General features: G+C 34.8%; 4 protein-coding genes across 7 annotated transcripts; 1 reads left to right on the top strand and 3 right to left on the bottom strand.

Annotated features, from left to right (window-relative positions):
* Positions 1–250: 250 nt before the first annotated feature.
* LOC111301855 (thioredoxin-like) lies at positions 251–1,348 on the bottom strand. Its single transcript, XM_022897864.2, has 2 exons — positions 971–1,348; positions 251–765 (listed from the first exon to the last, which is right to left on the bottom strand). Exons 1-2 carry the CDS (start codon positions 1,203–1,205, stop codon positions 446–448), a joined length of 555 nt encoding a protein of 184 aa, XP_022753599.1. The 5' UTR covers positions 1,206–1,348; the 3' UTR covers positions 251–445.
* A 982-nt stretch (positions 1,349–2,330) lies between these two features.
* On the bottom strand, positions 2,331–5,134 carry LOC111298839 (uncharacterized). The gene is made up of 5 exons (XM_022893543.2): positions 4,953–5,134; positions 4,731–4,860; positions 4,425–4,625; positions 3,936–4,103; positions 2,331–3,026 (listed from the first exon to the last, which is right to left on the bottom strand). Exons 1-5 carry the CDS (start codon positions 5,084–5,086, stop codon positions 2,556–2,558), a joined length of 1,104 nt encoding a protein of 367 aa, XP_022749278.2. The 5' UTR covers positions 5,087–5,134; the 3' UTR covers positions 2,331–2,555.
* Positions 5,135–5,262: 128 nt separating this feature from the next.
* On the top strand, positions 5,263–11,339 carry LOC111298802 (Polynucleotidyl transferase, ribonuclease H-like superfamily protein). Of its 2 annotated transcripts, none has more exons than XM_022893528.2 (14): positions 5,263–5,472; positions 5,571–5,627; positions 5,739–5,804; positions 5,920–6,025; positions 6,161–6,259; positions 7,040–7,159; positions 7,270–7,340; positions 7,906–7,965; positions 8,423–8,478; positions 8,868–8,928; positions 9,053–9,320; positions 9,580–9,761; positions 9,845–10,140; positions 10,991–11,339. In XM_022893528.2, exons 1-14 carry the CDS (start codon positions 5,383–5,385, stop codon positions 11,112–11,114), a joined length of 1,656 nt encoding a protein of 551 aa, XP_022749263.2. In that variant the 5' UTR covers positions 5,263–5,382; the 3' UTR covers positions 11,115–11,339. The 2 variants fall into 2 exon arrangements, with proteins under 2 accessions (XP_022749263.2, XP_022749262.2); XM_022893527.2 differs by having other exon boundaries at positions 5,920–6,053; positions 6,150–6,259.
* Positions 11,340–11,736: 397 nt separating this feature from the next.
* LOC111298792 (scarecrow-like protein 1) lies at positions 11,737–15,393 on the bottom strand. 3 transcript variants are annotated; one of them, XM_022893525.2, is made up of 4 exons: positions 15,310–15,393; positions 14,809–14,869; positions 13,460–13,772; positions 11,737–13,362 (listed from the first exon to the last, which is right to left on the bottom strand). In XM_022893525.2, the coding sequence occupies exons 2-4, from the start codon at positions 14,815–14,817 to the stop codon at positions 11,969–11,971; spliced, it is 1,716 nt and encodes a 571-aa protein (XP_022749260.2). In that variant the 5' UTR covers positions 14,818–14,869; positions 15,310–15,393; the 3' UTR covers positions 11,737–11,968. The 3 variants fall into 3 exon arrangements, with proteins under 3 accessions (XP_022749260.2, XP_089614506.1, XP_089614505.1); XM_089758380.1 differs by lacking the exon at positions 14,809–14,869; XM_089758379.1 differs by lacking the exons at positions 14,809–14,869; positions 15,310–15,393 and adding an exon at positions 13,919–14,063.
* Between the last annotated feature and the right edge of the window lie 1,360 nt (positions 15,394–16,753).

Genomic DNA, 16,753 nt, shown 5'->3' with positions numbered 1-16,753 from the left:
GGATTAGTCTGTTATACTTGAATTATGTTCTCCTAAACAAATTAATCAATAAATTAGAATATAATTATATAAATTTAACATAAAAATAAACTAAATCTACATATAATAAGATTTTATATGGTTCTAAAATTACTTCCTTCTTTCCACGACTAAAAATTTTATTATGACTAATTCTCTCCCGTATATTATCATAATATGTTTTATAATATGTAAGAAAAGAAAGCTAATTAAAATATTACTATAATTGAGCTTAACTTTGAAAATGCAGGTTAATTAAAGAGCATTGAGCATGACAAAGTGAAGGGATTTTTGCTACAAAATACTACTAATAATATTTACAACATATTAAACGAGGAAAATGTTCATATAGATATAGAAAAACTGGCATGGCATGAACAGACCATGCAGCTCTTACATTTTATAACAAACTTTTATTAGTTTGGATTCAGCTATCAACATATTTGTCAATGGTAGCAGCCAAGGTAGACTTAGACACTGCCCCGATGACGCTCTCTTTCTTCTCTCCATCCTTGAAAAACAGCATGGTTGGGATGCTCCTAATTCCGAACTGTGTGGCAATGTTTGGGCTCTCATCGGTGTTGAGCTTGTAACAAGCAATCTTTCCAGCAAATTCTTTGGCTAATTCAGCGATGACAGGCTCAATCATACGACAGGGTCCGCACCATGGTGCCCAAAACTCCACCAGAACAGGAGTTTTACTGCCAACGACAAGCTCTCCCCAGTTCGCTTCTGTCACCACGTCAACTGCAGAGTGCAGAAAATGCATCTGATTCTAGCAATAATATAATTTACAACTTTAAATTTTCATTCATGCTAGCTACAATTATGCTTCTTTTGAAAGGCATGGTTCATAGAGGAACTAATCTTTAATCATCTGAATTGGCCATGAGATACATGTCAATCCCATTGCTAAAATTTGAATCAAATATCTAACAAAATAGCAGCATACCTGCATCAACAGCTTCACGAGCTTTGCAGATGAGCCTGGATTTTTGGCATCTGCCAGTGAATGAATGAGCAAAAGATGAAGATGAAGTGAATGATAAATTTGGTTTACAATTATTCAACCCTCTAAATGTCAGCAAATGAATCTTCTCAGCAGAAGAAAAATGATGGTAGCTTTGCAGAACACTAGCTTTAGTGGTGGAAACGGAGCTCAATTGGAAACAGTGTTCCAGAGCCATCCCTAGCTCTTCCCTGAGAGTCTTGGAAGAATGATAAATGCTAAAAGATATGGCCTTGCAGGAGTGAATTTTTTTCTTGGGGGCCTATTTTGAAATTTCTGGCATAATTTAGAAGTGGATATTCTTTCGAAGAAAATAAAAATTGTGAGGTGCTGGAAAGAGTACAAATTCATGTGGATAACATTTGATATTTAGTGAATTTTACATTGAGAGAAAGGAAAATCATAAGGCAGTGGAGAGAGACTACGCAGGAGTTTCCTCTGTGGTAGAGACCTCACTTTAGTTGACCATTTACCTCTCATCCATTAGGCAAATTGTAGGCCCTACTTACATTGGATGGCCTTAGGCCCTTTGCTAGGTACGGGCATTTTTGAACTTTTAACTGTGGCCTTTTCAATGGGCTCTGACCTCTGAGAATGTCCAAATTAAGCTGCATGCTTTCATGTCAAACATATGAAATTAAGTGAATTTATAACTTCTTTTTAGGAAATTGAATGTAATTATTTTTATTAAGTGAACGTGCTTTTAATTGTTACTAACAAAGAACAATGATCAATTTTCATAAAGACGAAAGAGAAAAAAAAAAAAGAAAGAAACTTTCATGATACTCATATTTTGTTTCGAGGAAAAAACATAAAACAAAAAATTGTTTATAAAAAATTACATTTAATAAATTTAAATTTTAAATTCTAATACTTATAAATATTTTTTTTATGGTCGTTTTTTCAATATCTAAACTGCAGCCTCTTTTTATATAGATAAAAAGACAAACAGACATTCGTATTTCAATGTCACATTTCATAATTTGCCATTTTTAAAGGATTTTGGATTCTTTTATGCTTGCCTTCTATGATGTTCTTGTTGAGGAATATGGAGATCAACCAGAGGATTTGTATCAATGTTCCTACAAGATATACAGAGCTCATGCTCGTAACAAATTCATGACTGGGGTAATCAAATCTTGCTTAAGAGGTGGAACATTACACTACTTGAAGCTTCTTGGAGGTGACCAACCTGGCCCTAGTAATCTGTCACTATACCAAACAGACAAGCAGGTACCATGAAATAAAATAAGAAGCTACAATATTAAAGCCTTGAAATTTAAATAGATTTACAAACCCAACATCGCAAAAAATAAATGCAGCTTAGCATTTATACTCTTTCAATTCTGGATGAATCAGCTTTTATATATATATATATATATATATATATATATATATATGATCTGGCTTTCTATACGAATCAGTCTGCGCCAGGGGAGATAATTTTAATCACCATAAACAATTTTTGGTTTAAATTAATATATATTCTATGTTTTTACTGCAAATCAGACTGAGTTTTAGACACAAGTCAAAACGAATAATCCTGCAAATCTGACTTCGAGTCGCTCATTTCCATATCAGCTAAGCACTCTTCAGCAGTAAGAGGAGAAAGTTGCCTGGTTTTGCGTTTTAAATTATGCTTGTGCCACTCACTCTTAAAGTGATCCCTATACTGTTTGGAATCCCCCACAAATGCGTCGCATGTGCTACACTTGTGTTGCTTTACCTCCTCCTCAGCATTCCCATTTCCTGAAGAGATGGTCTGTTTTTGCATTTTCTCACTTAGTTGAAGCTCCACATCAGTAGATTCCTGGGGTAGACGTGATGGCACTGAATCGGCAGATTTCTTGGGTGGATGTGATATATCCTCGTCATCATATTGATCAACCTGGGTATCTCCCTCAGCATGCACAGACATTGCAAGTATTTCCAACCTACCCTGTAAATTCCTCACGAGGGCATCACATTCTCGAAACATTCCTGGTTCCATTTCACAAATCTGAACAATAATCAAATAGGAAGCTTGAGCACTTGAAGAAGAAAATGATAACATAAAACGTAAAGCACACTTCAAAAGATATCAACCAACAACTGTACAGCTCAGTCACTTAGCAAAGCTAATTTAACCCCAAAAGTTAAATGCAGTGACAAAAACAGGAGTGGTTGACAAGTACAGGCTGCTAATCATAAAATCTCTGAGATATGTAGCTCATAATGATTCCACAAACCTTTTCAATATGACCGATGCAATAAGCACACATCTACATTTATGTATCGCTACCAAAGTAGGAGTTGTTGATGAATTTTATGTTTATGCCCAGTGGAAAAAAGGAAAGTTACTTGTGCAAGACAGCATGAAACAATTAAAACAATGCATTCATGAGAACAAAAATTCTCTACTGGATACAAGTTTCTACCTACCTGATAAGGTTTATGCTTATGTATGGAAATATACATCTTCCTCTTGTTTTGCTTCACACAAGGAGCTACACTACTACAATCATTTAAAAAAAAAAGAACAGAACTAGCAACATCATTCAAGTATCTAAAAAAAATGGCCCTGACTTCCTCGTTATCCCACAGTTTCAACTTCCAAGAGAATCATGCTGGCAGTCTTGAAAATAATTTTATTGGATTAAATTCATAACATTCAAATAACTAGCAAACAGAAATACTAGAGGTACCACCCATTTGTAGCAAGCCATCAAACTACTTCAATATTTGAGCAAGTAATGCAACAATTGCAGTCAACTTAAAACCACAGGTATGAGTAAAAAATAAAATAACTAAAAGAAGAGTCAAAACACTTCTCATGGCAATAGAGGATGCAGAAAGTACACAAATAATAAACTGACTAAATGAAGAGTCACACAGTTCTCCTCATGGCAATAGAAAATGCTGGACTTACAACTGATGGCTGACTTCCGGATTCATCCTTTGAAACGGTGGTAGCACTCCATTCATTCAGCTTCTCACAAAGAGAATGTAAATTTTGTCCAGGAACAGTGAGTCGTAATCTCATGGGAGACCGTTTTATAGGAAAGTTCTTTTGAAGCTCACGAATAACCTCTAGTGCCTGTAAAATATAAACCATTAGGCTAGGAAGACAACCCAAAACCAGGATAAGATACCCAAATTTCAACAACAACAATACTATTTCAATGACCAACTGTATGTCAGCCACCATTTCACTCATCTAAATATGGACGGAATTTTCGAGCACTTGCCATCAAATAAAAGAAAAGTTAACTTAATAGTTAATATCATAGATGCTAAATAAATTAAAATGCGTTTCTCAATATGACATGAAAATTGAATTAAAATAAAAAGATTCATCAGCTTTTTTTCGCAGAATGCATAGCTAGATACTTTAAAATACTTCAAAAAAAAAAGAGACCTGCTTCTTGGAGCTACTATGGGGATCAACCGCGAAATGAATTTCGTGCATTAGTCTCTCAATCATATTAATAGTATAAGGGCGTTGAGTTTCAGGATTGATAGTCTTTTGCATAACAATCGTGGCGACATCCCGAAACTGACTTGAAAATTGAGATTCCCTTTCCTTCCCTGCAATTTGTAGCTCCCCTTTCTCCAAAATCTACCACCCAACCAACCAAACAAAACAAAACACCCTCCCATCAACAAACAGAAAATAAACCAAAATTACTTTCTTTTTTAAAAAAAAAATTGAAACTAGAATTACCTCTAAACAAATTTTAGTCTGATCATCAGTCCCGAAAGCGGCCACCAAATCTTTGGTCTTAGCCAGTACTCCTTTCGAAACATTTGAGTAAACTGTGTGGGACTGTAACACTTCGTCCAAATCCTTCTCACTGTTGCAAATAAAAGAAAATTTGATAAACTTAACCAAATTCAGAAAAAAAATAACAGATTAAACAGTTTTATACAGAAGTTGTTGACTTACACCCGGGAACGCCAAGAGAGGACTTTGTTTTTGTAGCAAGCGATTTCGAATCGTAACCCGTGTTTCTTCAAACGCACGACGGCGACGTTCGTGAGCCGCTTTTGCCCGATCGGCTGCACCAGCGTTTTCGACATTTTTCTCTCGCCGCTTCTTTCTCGTGCACCTTCGCTTCTCTATTCAATCATCCAGATTTTATAGGGTATGTTTTAAGAGCTCAAAACGCACCGTTTTTGTACCATAAACGGCTCGTCATCCAAAAACCCGGTTTAGTCCAACGCTAATATAAGGGTTCACACTTTTCCAGCGCTGTGCTTTTCCAGTTCCCATCTGCCGAATTGCCCACACTTCATACAAAGTTCTTTTCTTTTTCTTTTTTTTGGTTCTCAGTAAAAACTCAGAGGAGAAAGGAATAGGAATTTTTTTAAAGAAAATGTCGTCTCTAAAGCAAAAGAGTGAAGGGGCAACTGCGGAGGAGGAAAATAAGGAGATCTCTAATTTCTTTGATATCTATGGACCTCAAGTACTATGTTTTTCTCTCGCTTTCAAATTTTCTGTATTGAACTTATTATTTGCTAATATAATGGAGAAGAAATGATAATTAAGGCCTACCCTTTGCAGGCAAAAGCAGAAATTGTTTTCAAGACACCAGAAACTAACTCTACCTTGAATTTGCAAGTAAGCTTCTTAAAACTGACTTCAATCTTTTCTTTTTTTTCTAATCAATCAACTGCTGACAAAGTAACAGACATAGAGTTAATATGTTGGGTATTTTTGTTTTGATACCAGGATGTTCAAGGACTTGTTACCTGGGTTCTTGCCGATGGATTCATGCCTTCCTGGGTTTTTATTAAGGTAAAGAATATAATTTTATTTATTGCTCCTACAACTTACTGGTTTCCTGTGGAACAAAATGTTTCTTTGTTGGGGTTTTATAAAAGAAAATGTTTCTTTTTTATATGGTTTGCAGAATAAGCCACTGATTCCGAAAGTTGTTATGCTTTATGTCCCTGGCCTCGATGCAGCTTTGTACTTAGCACATTCCATGAAACTTTCTGGTTTTAAACAAAGTTGCGGTAATCCCCGGGCACTTTTAGCTCTTAGGTTCGTAATGATTTTGTTTCTGCATTTGTTTTCTATCAGAATATGTTTAGTTTTATCTGCAATGTATTGTTTTTACAAGTTCTGTTATTATTATAGCTGTGTATCAGATGGGATGCAGACGATAGATGCACTCCTAACGTGCAAGGTGAAAAGAAAGAGAAATGTAATTGATTCGGTGAGGGATGCAGGCCAGTCCGCTGAACAAGGTTCATGACCTGTCTTTGCACAGTCCACTCTTTTGTTTGCATTAGTTTCTTACATGTTTATTGGAATTAGGTACTCTACAGGGTTAATAGGTTTTCAATATAGGATTGTCAGTCCAACTTGTGTGAGTAGAAAAGCAAAGCCTGGTGAACATAAACATGGTCATGTACTAATCTGAGTGTCTTAACTAATTTTTGTGGGGCAGGAAGAAGTTATTCAAATTGTTTCACTTCTGTTGTTAGTGGTGTTCCCGGTTCTTGACTGTTCATTCTGGGTTGGGCTGCAATCCTCTTTTTGGGTTGCATTCATTAGTTTCGTTGTTACATCATGTTAGATCAATTTATTTACATGTTAAATTGTGAATCATTTAAAAGAAAATTGGTATTGGGAGATAACTTCTCATGAGAAGAAAAATATTCAAGTAAGTAGAAATCTAAACTCATAAACTATTCTGTTCAATTATATAATAGCTAACACATTCAGGTGTCAGGTGTCAGGTGTCTTACACATCTTCCTTTCAAACTTGTACATTTCTATCATAAATAATTTCTCACCATCATGATTAGAAATTTTCTTTTGCCAGGTCTATATTTATTAAAGAGTTATGTTTAAAGGATGAAACAATTCCTTTGATGTTTCATAGTTTATGATGCCTCTTAACAATCTTTTTTATTGCTTTCAGTATCACAGCATTACAATGTTGTTTTTACTAATATCTTAACTTATTTGAGGATCTCTTCCAATGTATAACATGTTGATAATAGAATAACATCTTTATGCAGAAACATCTATCTCTTTAATGGACTCTGCAGAACTCTTGAAAGATATTCCTTTCCCCATTACATATTATACACTTACAGCAAAGGAACTAGAAGACAATGGATATTGTCTTAATCAACCAGGTCAGAATAACGTTCTTCTCTGACTGTCACATATAGGTTCCTTTGCATATTAATCTTGCTTCTTCATTGCTTAAATGTCCTTCGTTCATTTTTGGATTTGTTCTATGCAGGTTTTGAATCTACTCTTCCTGCTCCTGATGGGTCTTCTCTTTATGAATTATTGTCACTTGACTGTGAAATGGTAAATCCTACATGTCAGTTACAACTTAAATATAATTACATTTTTTCCGTTTGTAATGAAATGTGATATAATTGTGTAAACTATTAGTTGGAGAGTATAGAGTGATAAGATATTTTTCCTTTCTTCTGAAGAAGTTAAATTCATTTATTCATGCTTAATTTTAGTTTTTCTGCAAACTTTTTACTCTTTTAGTTGGTGAGAGGATTACATGCAAGCTTGAGTGCTCTGCCTTCTAGAATGGCCTTGAATTGCCTTGATAGGCTTATTTGTCTTCAGACTCGCCTGTAGTTTGGAATTAGTCTGTATAATCTTGCGTCAGGTTCTCTATCAATAGTCTTGTATCACTTGCCTAATATTGAATCAACTAAAATTCATCTCCAGTCTAAATTATTCGAATTGTTTTCTTGGGTTGAAAGGAAAATTTTTATTTACTCTGAACAGATTGAGCTTCTTTTTGGGTCCTGCTATTAAGTTGTCATGTATTCTTATAGTTAAATTGTATGCTCACCATATGATGAGCTTGTGTATTTCTTCTCATTTTTGTCTTCTTGCTTTCATGTGTTAGTGTATAACAAGTGAGGGTTTTGAGCTGACAAGAGTGACCCTGGTCGATATTAAAGGACAGGTATGTTAAACAGAATCTCTTCCATCTCTTTTTTCTTTAAATTTCCCATTTCAATTTATAGCTAACTATTTCTTTGTAGTATGGTCTTATCAGATGCATATTTAATTTCATTTATACAACTTTGCTGGTGGCCTATAATTGGCATTTAATGCATCAAATACAGCTTACACCTCGTATCTTTTTTCAACGGATTTTATTCCTGAACTTTTTATTCATTTCCATAAAAAAGAGAGAAAAAAAAAAAAAAGGAGTAAACCATCTTCTTATCACTACATCATGTTGATGGTTCAATTTTATATGTTTCTGTTCTGTCTTGTTCCAAGAATTTAAAACTTCATTAGGTTTATCCTTATCCTAGGTAAAGAAATTCCTTAATAGGGTATTGGTCTCTTAAAATTGATTATATGTAGCTATCCCTCATTTGCTCTACTAATACCATGATGCATTTTTTTGACAGGTTGTATTAGATAAATTGGTTAAACCATCAAACCCTATCACTGATTACAACACAAGGTAAATGTTATTTGAACAATTGTGGTTAGGCCTTAGTAAAATTTTGTTCTTGAACTGCAGGCATAGATGAGAAGCTGTAGTTGGATGCTGGCAAAGGCATTTTAGTTTATGTATTTTATTTTCCTGATACATGAAAATTATGTTTCTTTTGTCTACTATCTCTCTAGTATCATGTGACTGGCATAGAAATTAGTTGTTCTAATTTTTCTTTTGTGAAAATTTATCCCGTTCCAATTCACATGTGCCAAATTGTTTGTTTGAACTTGTATTGACAGTTTTGATATCTTTGGTGATCCAACTCTGAGATCTCTCTCTATATATATGACATACGCGCACTTTATTATTTCCAATCAATAAGCATTTCATAATCTTCTTTAATGCTTAAGCAGGTTTAGTGGAATCACATATGAGATGCTGAGTGGAGTGACTACAAGTCTTAAAGATGTTCAGGTTGATTGCCCTTTGTTTACCATCACTAATTAATGACACCATATTTTACTGCACTCTTCTTATATGAATTTTCCATTAAAAAATATTTGTATATGAGTTATTTACAGTTGCTTCCCATCTTCAGGAAGATTTTCTAAAGCTGGTTCACAAAGATACCATCCTAATTGGGCACTCCTTGGAGAATGACTTATTAGCTTTGAAGATTTCTCATGATTTGATAATTGATACCTCTGTATTATACAAACACCCTCGTGGTGGATCTTACAAAGCTGCTCTTCGAGTTCTTGCCAAGAGATTTCTCTCTAGGGAGATTCAGCAGTCAGGGACTGGACACGATAGTATTGAAGATGCAAGGGCTGCTATGGATTTGGCTCTGTTAAAGATTAGAAATGGCAAGTGATTCTTTTTTATGCTTAAACATTTCATCATCAGTAGATAAAATTTGATATTTAACTAGAGTCTAAGATTGGCAAAAAAAAAAAAATAGTCTAAGGAATGTAGAACCCAGAAAATTTGTTCATTGATTAGGTTCTTTTACTTTGTGAACTCAAATATACCTTATAGCTAGGAGATATATCATATGATTAGTTTTGTTTCTTGATGTGGAAATTTATATTTAAATTCTTACAATGTCTTTGCTTCCTGTGTTAGGACCTGATTTTGGTTTGCCACCATCATTTATGCGCCGAAAGCTCCTTACTCTTTTGGGTGAGTGTGGCAAGACCTCCTCTTTCATTGATGATATTTCCATAGTGAAGCGATATGCTTCGGAGTCATCCCATGCAATTCCAATTTGCACTGATGATGAAGCTCTTTTAAAGGCTAGAAAAGAGGTAAGACTGCATTTTGATTTTCTGTGACACCTTCTCCTATACAGGCTTGCTTATCAACTTCTTGCATTTATTTGTTGTGGTAGGTCAAGAATGATCGTATACACTTTGTCTGGACACAATTTTCAGAATTGAATTCCTATTTCATAAAACAAGCCGAGGATGATGTAAAGTTAAATGCAAAACTTGCTGAAATGATTTCATTGCTTACATGTAATAAGAAATCTGCTAGTCGAAAAGGAACCAAATACAGTGTTTCAACTGAGCTAAAGGAAATTTTAACTCGCATTGATGCTAGGGTTCGTAGTCTCCACGCTGCGTTACCCACTAACTCGATGTTTATAATATGCACCGGACATGGGGACATATCCATTGTTCATAGGTAGGTTTTCAATACCTGTCACTCATATATTATGCAATGTTTCTTTATCTTTCTCTTAAATTAATTCAAATTAACATATGTCACTCAGAGGAAAGTACAAGAATGGGGCATGGGTTTGTGTCTGACACACTGCATTCTATTTTTTGTGAGTTTTTTATGTGTAGAGGGATACTTTTTCCTTGTATGTGGTGGTTATGCCGTCATACACATCTACTTTGAAGTTTTCAGTGTCTGAGAAATGAGAAAAATACATCAGGAAAAATCAAGAGTCTGAATGATGCAGAAATTAACTAAGGGAGCTCAATGCCCTTATACTCTTTCCTTGTAAAGGTTGTAACATGGAAAGCTTTGACGCCCACATTTTAACAGTCGGATGTTAGAGCTTATGGCTTTTGTCTTATATGCTGGAATCAGTTTCATTTGCTGGCAACTTTTCAAGTTAACCATATTTGCATTGTTTATTACTTCAGCATGTTGGTGCAATTATGTGTAATTAGTAAGCTCTTGCTCTCGGGATAATTGTGAGCTGCTTCCACATGATATTGTTTTTCATTTTCCTCTATTTGCTAAGTAATGTTGATGAAGTTCCTTAAGAAAAAAGAATGCTGATGAAGTTAAAACGTGGGGCAGCTTGTGCTTACTGCCTCATGAATGCTTAGTTTTCTTAACTTCCTATTGAATAAGGTTGCATGTATTCAATCACTGCTGCGAATTTATGTTGTGCCTATTTAATGAAAATATGATTGACCCATGATTTCAATAATTAGCTTTTCGTTCAAACTTTAGTTACCTTTGAATTTTTTAGTTGTAATATCATTTTTCCTTGTCCTTTTCATGTGCATGGATGGAGATTGAGGAAAATGTTGACAGAGCAATGTGAAACAATGGTGCCCCGTGAGAAACTTGTAAAGGTATTGGAAGAGCTGCAGGCCCAGGCTGAAGTAGCTTTGTGTTTTGTTGGCATTAAGCATTAGGTATACCATCCACTACTAATGTATCTTGCATTTTTCAAGAGTGATGAGGAATGCTCATGTAAATTTTGAGGCTGTTACAGTTTTTACAATGACAATCATTGTTTTGATGCTGTTGTCCCCTCCATCCACCCAGAAAAGGAAAAATGTAAAAGGTGGTTATTTTATTCGCTACTGGGAAAAGTTTTTAATCTTTTATGAAATTCTATATTTGCGAGCGTTTATGAAGAGATTTTCTCTTTTCTTTTCGTTTTTGGTTGCCTTTGTTGTTGTTGCTTGTTTCACTCAGCGTGCATCGGAGGCCTGCAGAAGGTTAATGGGAGAGTTTGGACTATCAAACCATCTACACATTAAAAATCATTTAAAACAAGATTTTTGGATTTAATCAGAAAGTTAAGGGTTGTCCCGACAAAATTTCTAGTGTTCAATTCAATTAAAATTTTCCATTTTGGAGTTATCACGATAAAACCTTGATGTAAACGAACATTCTTAATTGAAGATATCTACTCAGGTTATATTTTAATCCAATTTGATTTGGCTAGAATTGAATAATTGACTTTATTCAGATTTCCTGTACCATTTCCCTCAAGGTCAAAATGAAGAAGATTATATGGTTTTAAATATGTAAAGCAAATGGAAACATATGGTATTCAATAAAATGTTAGATAATTAGCAATCCCTACTCATCCCTGAGATTTTACATCAGCACAAAAAAGAAAAAGTCTTCTTCCGGAACAACTTAGATGATACATCGGTGTGCATCTGGATTCTGGATCCCACACAAAATTATAGTTACAATGACCATACTGAACTAAATTATAGCCAGATACCGGAAAATTAACATTAACCTGATAATTCTACCTCCATGCTGAAGCAACAATCAAGTTTTTGTCTTCCCAACCAAAATGAAGCGCGCCTAACTCCTCCTTCAGCTTGTACCTGTCACAGTACTCCCTGATAAGCTTCCGAATCATATCAATCACATTTGGACTCATTGGACTAGAAGTGAAGCCAGCCATCATCATCCTTGCCCTCCACTTTCCTGCAACCTCGCATCGTTCTATTCTTTCTTCTCCCTCACAAGCAACAATGTTGACAATATCCCGTGCCAGGCACTGCCTTTCAACATTCATCCTGTCCTGACTCTCCCTTGGAAGTGTCGCATCCAGAGACTCAAAGACAGCAGAGTAGTAACTATAGGCTTCAACAAACCTTGGGAGAAAAGGTGATGTGTTTGTGTTCACATCTTGCTCGACAACAGTAACAAGTTTTGGATTCAAGCTCTTAACCATTCGAAGGAGCTGGTCTCGCTGATTTATTGTTGAAACACTCTCATCAGGCATATGGTGGAGTTGCAATGCAAAGTTTACTATAAGCGCTTCACCTGGCTGGCAATCCAACATAGATGGAGTAACAAGTGAAGTCCTTGAGGCAACGGCTTGAAACTCAAAGGGCACACCAAGTGCTTCTGCTAGCTTCTCAAGTCTTAGTCCAACAATTTCAAGACCTCCGTTAAGACGTTGAACTGACTCAGGGTCATCAACCCCAGTTAACCTCAAGTGAGGCAGCTTACCAGGCCGCTTAGCGATTGTTTGAATCAGTGTAATATATTGACTACCTTGATTTATGTCAAAATCTATTATATGTATTCTCTTTTCATCTTTAAATGCCTCTATAATTGCACCATTTGCTGCCATAAATCCAAATTTAAAACAAGGGCACACTTCAAAGAGGATCTGCATAGCTGCAAGCCTATCAGAAGAAGGGGGCTCTTTGCATCTTAAAGCTTTATAAAGATATTTTCCAGATGAAGCCATGCGAGCTGCAAGACCTTCAACCATGTAGGCTGCAATTCTCTGAGGAGGATCTCCTTGAATTGAGACCATTTGGCGGAGCTGATTTATTATGGCTGAAGCTTCTTCAATGTTGCCTTCTGAGAGTATAGCAGCACACTCAATAAGCATTTGCTTAGGAGTACGAGATGGAACATGTGAAACCTCTTTGTTGCTGCAGATGCTACTGAGATTAGAATCTGAAGATGATGACTCCTTGGGTGAGTCATGGAGCAATTCTGTCCTGATAGGATCAGACAATTCAACATCTATTTCCATGCTTAGACCATTGCCAAACATGTCATCATCTTCATCAACATCATTATCAGCAAGCAGAGCTCTCTCCAGTTCTTGAAGTTTCAGTTTCATCATATCTGTATCAGAGTCTAATGTATCTGGGCTTTCAATTTCCAAGTAATCTGAATAAAAAAATTGGATTGAAAGATATTAGGGCACTGTATTAATAAAACATATGTGTTTAATGGTTTTGACCAATTATCAAGAAAACTGAACTACCTCTTAGCTGGTAAGAAGAGACATCCTGTGGGTGAAATGAACCTCCTGAAATCCCAGAACTAGATGGATGTATAAGCTCTTCCGAAGGAGAGTCAATGAAGTACTTCTCATAGCTCTCACTGCTGTAAGAATCAGTAATGTATACGGGCTTATGCTTATCAGAGCCAAAGATTTGACTGGACAAGCCAGAACTGTTACTACTACCCTGTAGTGAATAGAGCTTTGTATTTCTGTATGCAGCAGTAGCTCGTTTTGCAGACCTTACTAAAGACATGGTTTCAACTCTCTGGATGGTTGTATTATAAAATGAATCCTGCAGAACAAATTGGAAGTAGAAATTAAACAGTTGTTTGTCTCAGATTCTTAGTAGGAGGAACCTAGTAGGCACACTGATGTAAGACATGAAAAAGAAAAGACTGCCCCTTAAAGTAAAACTGTTATCAACTTTGGATAGCTTACTGAGTAACATGAGATAATCTGCACTATATGACGAGTCATCGGTGGCAAGGTAAGGCAGGTTAGCACGAAACGGGTTACCCTATGTAAGAAATGGACCACATCACCTTTTATTTGTTGGAAGACATAAATGCTTCCTTGCAGCTATATTTAGATTTCAAATAACTAGGAAATTGTAATTCCTTCATTGTTTAGCTCTGATCATAAGATAATTTAAGTTCGATCCAGGAGATCACTTGTGGGGATGGTGAAAGGTGAAGTAATATGGTCCAAACCAATTATGTGGGAAACATTCTACTTTTCCCAGTTATCAAGTGTAGACATTGGTAGACGAAAAAGAAGTCAAGTAGGGTGAAAGGGACCGGAAATGTAACTTATTTTGGGGATATTTTTTCTTTTTATATCCCACAATATAATTTCTGCATCCCAAGACAAGAAACATCTTAAAAAGGATGCACCATGGACTGAGATAACTAATTAATAGAACATTTTGCCCACAAATTGCTATCATCACTAACATATAAATAACAGAGAAGGTAGATAATCTATGATGCTGAAAGCACAGAATAGGATTGGCAGTGCTTCAGGTTTCTGACAAGGACCAAATTCCAGGTTTCAAGCAAATCTAATTTTGAAGGAAAAAGAACTGGTCTTTTTTATTATTATTATGGTAGGCATATGATAAGAACAACAGGCAACATACAGGGGACAGATAAACATTCAAATTCTGAGGTTTCTGACATACAAACCGATCAAGAGGATCACAACATACGTAAACAATTTTAAACACGTTACTGATAGTATATCAATTGAAGGCTTCACAGTCAACTAAAAGTGAAAAAGAAGAAAAAGAAAATGAATGATGATCAAAACTACAAGGCTTTCTCCTGTACCTGATACATGAGAAAAACCTCAAGAGGAAACAGCAAAGATCATTATTTCTACAGTCAAATCCTGCAATTCAGCGGATAATCCCAGATAAAGATGAGCCTCAGAATTGTGTTTAAAGGGAGAAGAAAAAAAAAGCTTTGACCTTGTTTTCAAGTAATTAAATACCAACCCAAAAGCAAATATACCTCCTTTATTGTTAAACTTTAATTATATATTAAAAAAAAAAGAAAACTTTGGATTACGAGGTTAGGTATGACTGAAAGCAACAAACCACACACAACAAACCCCAACAAAGAAGTGGAAACAAAACCAAACTCGCAACAAAGAAAAATAAAGAAATAAATAAAATAACGGGTTTTTAGCTAACATATACAAGAATCTGGGCAGATCAATATTCCATGAACCCAGTTGCAACAACAAGAAGATCAGACATGAAAACAAAATCCAATCTTGAGGAATCTAAAGCAAAAGCATGAAAAAAAGAAAAGTAGTGGGGAACTCACCTCAAACGATTTTCTTACTTTATTTAGCAGAAAATTCTTAGTTTCATCACAAGACTTCTCTACCTCTTAAAACAGTTTTCTTTCATTTTCTTTTGGGTTTTTAGTCTGCATGTTTATACCAACTTGTCTGACTGAGAGACGCTGTTTGACAGACTAATGTCATGTTCTCTCTTTCTCCCATGGTGTGGTCCAATAGCACCATCATTGGTTCTTCTTTTTTAATCATTCAATCCTCACCGCATGCAAAAATTTCAGTTATCTACACTATCTTATTAAATTATAAAAAAATTACTACTCTACTTTTTATGTTCATTTTACTCTAATTTTAAAAGGGGTTCTTATTTCAACCAAAAAAATTTTAGTTCTGGAATTTGTGTAGAACTTTTGGTTTCAAGTTCGAAAGTATTTTTTAATTCAACCAATTCCCAATTGTAAATTTGTTCGAATACTTCAGCATTTTTTATAGTAAAATTTACGTCATTTTGACATTTTCAATGATGTTAGCTTTGCTTTTTTAAACAGATGAGATAAAAGGCGGGTCGACAAGTGAAAATTCAGCGACTATGAAAACAATTGTACGGTGCTCCTTATGGGAAAATAGTGCAAAACTTTTCTAGAAATGGTAGTGCCCTTGGATTATCAACATAAGAGCTGTTACAGAATCATGATGCTTGATTGCCTATGACTAAGTCAAAGTTGAGCAAGTTTTTCAAAACGCGTGCATGGATGAAATTATGAAAAGACAGAAGAGAAACAACTCCAGAAATTTACCTACAAACTGATCTTTGTGGCTAAAACACGTTGAAACTCACAAGTACGGAAGATGGGAAGTATGGAAGATGGGAAATAGTCGTCGCTGAAATTGTGAATTCTTCTTCTCTATTTACTGGTGAAAAAAAAATAGTTTGATTTACCAAGAAATTTGGTGGCCTTTTTTAAATTTTGTAGAATTCATTATTCTTCAGACTTTATATTGCTCTGAATAGTCATTATTTTCTTTTTTTGCTCCTTTTTTTCTCCGTTTAATTTTCCGGTTTTTAAATACATAGATATTGTGAATTTACTAATAAATTCACTTGCGAGAACATTTCAAATTTTATTTTTATTAAAGATTCGATTTTGTACTACCGGAATTTGAATAGTTTTTTGTAGATAGAAAAATGCATAAAATTATTATATTTATGACTGTTAAATTTTTAAATTTCGTAAATGAAATTACATTATTATTGTATATTTATTTAATATTAAATATAAATTACATTATAAATAGATATCTATTTAAATTCGATCAAGTTAAAAAATTGTTATCAGTGATGTATTAGATAAATAATTCAAATACTATAAGATATGGTTGTGTAAGGTATATCACATATGTAATTTGTAATTTGATTTTTTTTGTTATATTAAAAAATCAAAATCTTAATGCAAATAAAAAAAATTTTAA

Source organism: Durio zibethinus, chromosome 3 (assembly GCF_047325235.1).
Source record: "Durio zibethinus cultivar Kanyao isolate XHJ-2024 chromosome 3, ASM4732523v1, whole genome shotgun sequence".
Taxonomy (NCBI): Eukaryota; Viridiplantae; Streptophyta; class Magnoliopsida; order Malvales; family Malvaceae; genus Durio; species Durio zibethinus.
Note: the sequence above shows the minus strand (reverse complement) of the source record. Positions and strands in the feature narration are given on the sequence as shown.

Excerpts from the sequence above, each read along its gene's own strand:
- LOC111301855 (XM_022897864.2), bottom strand. The coding sequence starts at position 1,205 with ATGGCTCTGGAACACTGTTTCCAATTGAGCTCCGTTTCCACCACTAAA. Across the intron at positions 766-970 it reads TCGTGAAGCTGTTGATGCAG|TTGACGTGGTGACAGAAGCG; the intron begins GTATGCTGCTAT and ends TGCACTCTGCAG.
- LOC111298839 (XM_022893543.2), bottom strand. The coding sequence starts at position 5,086 with ATGTCGAAAACGCTGGTGCAGCCGATCGGGCAAAAGCGGCTCACGAAC. Across the intron at positions 4,104-4,424 it reads ATAGTAGCTCCAAGAAGCAG|GCACTAGAGGTTATTCGTGA; the intron begins GTCTCTTTTTTT and ends TATATTTTACAG. Across the intron at positions 3,027-3,935 it reads CCGGAAGTCAGCCATCAGTT|ATTTGTGAAATGGAACCAGG; the intron begins GTAAGTCCAGCA and ends ATTATTGTTCAG.
- LOC111298802 (XM_022893527.2), top strand. The coding sequence starts at position 5,383 with ATGTCGTCTCTAAAGCAAAAGAGTGAAGGGGCAACTGCGGAGGAGGAA. Across the intron at positions 8,479-8,867 it reads ATCACTGATTACAACACAAG|GTTTAGTGGAATCACATATG; the intron begins GTAAATGTTATT and ends ATGCTTAAGCAG. Across the intron at positions 10,141-10,990 it reads GACATATCCATTGTTCATAG|ATTGAGGAAAATGTTGACAG; the intron begins GTAGGTTTTCAA and ends GCATGGATGGAG.
- LOC111298792 (XM_089758379.1), bottom strand. The coding sequence starts at position 13,957 with ATGACTCGTCATATAGTGCAGATTATCTCATGTTACTCA. Across the intron at positions 13,773-13,918 it reads AGATTATCTCATGTTACTCA|GATTCATTTTATAATACAAC; the intron begins GTAAGCTATCCA and ends TTTGTTCTGCAG. Across the intron at positions 13,363-13,459 it reads CTCTTCTTACCAGCTAAGAG|ATTACTTGGAAATTGAAAGC; the intron begins GTAGTTCAGTTT and ends TTTTTTATTCAG.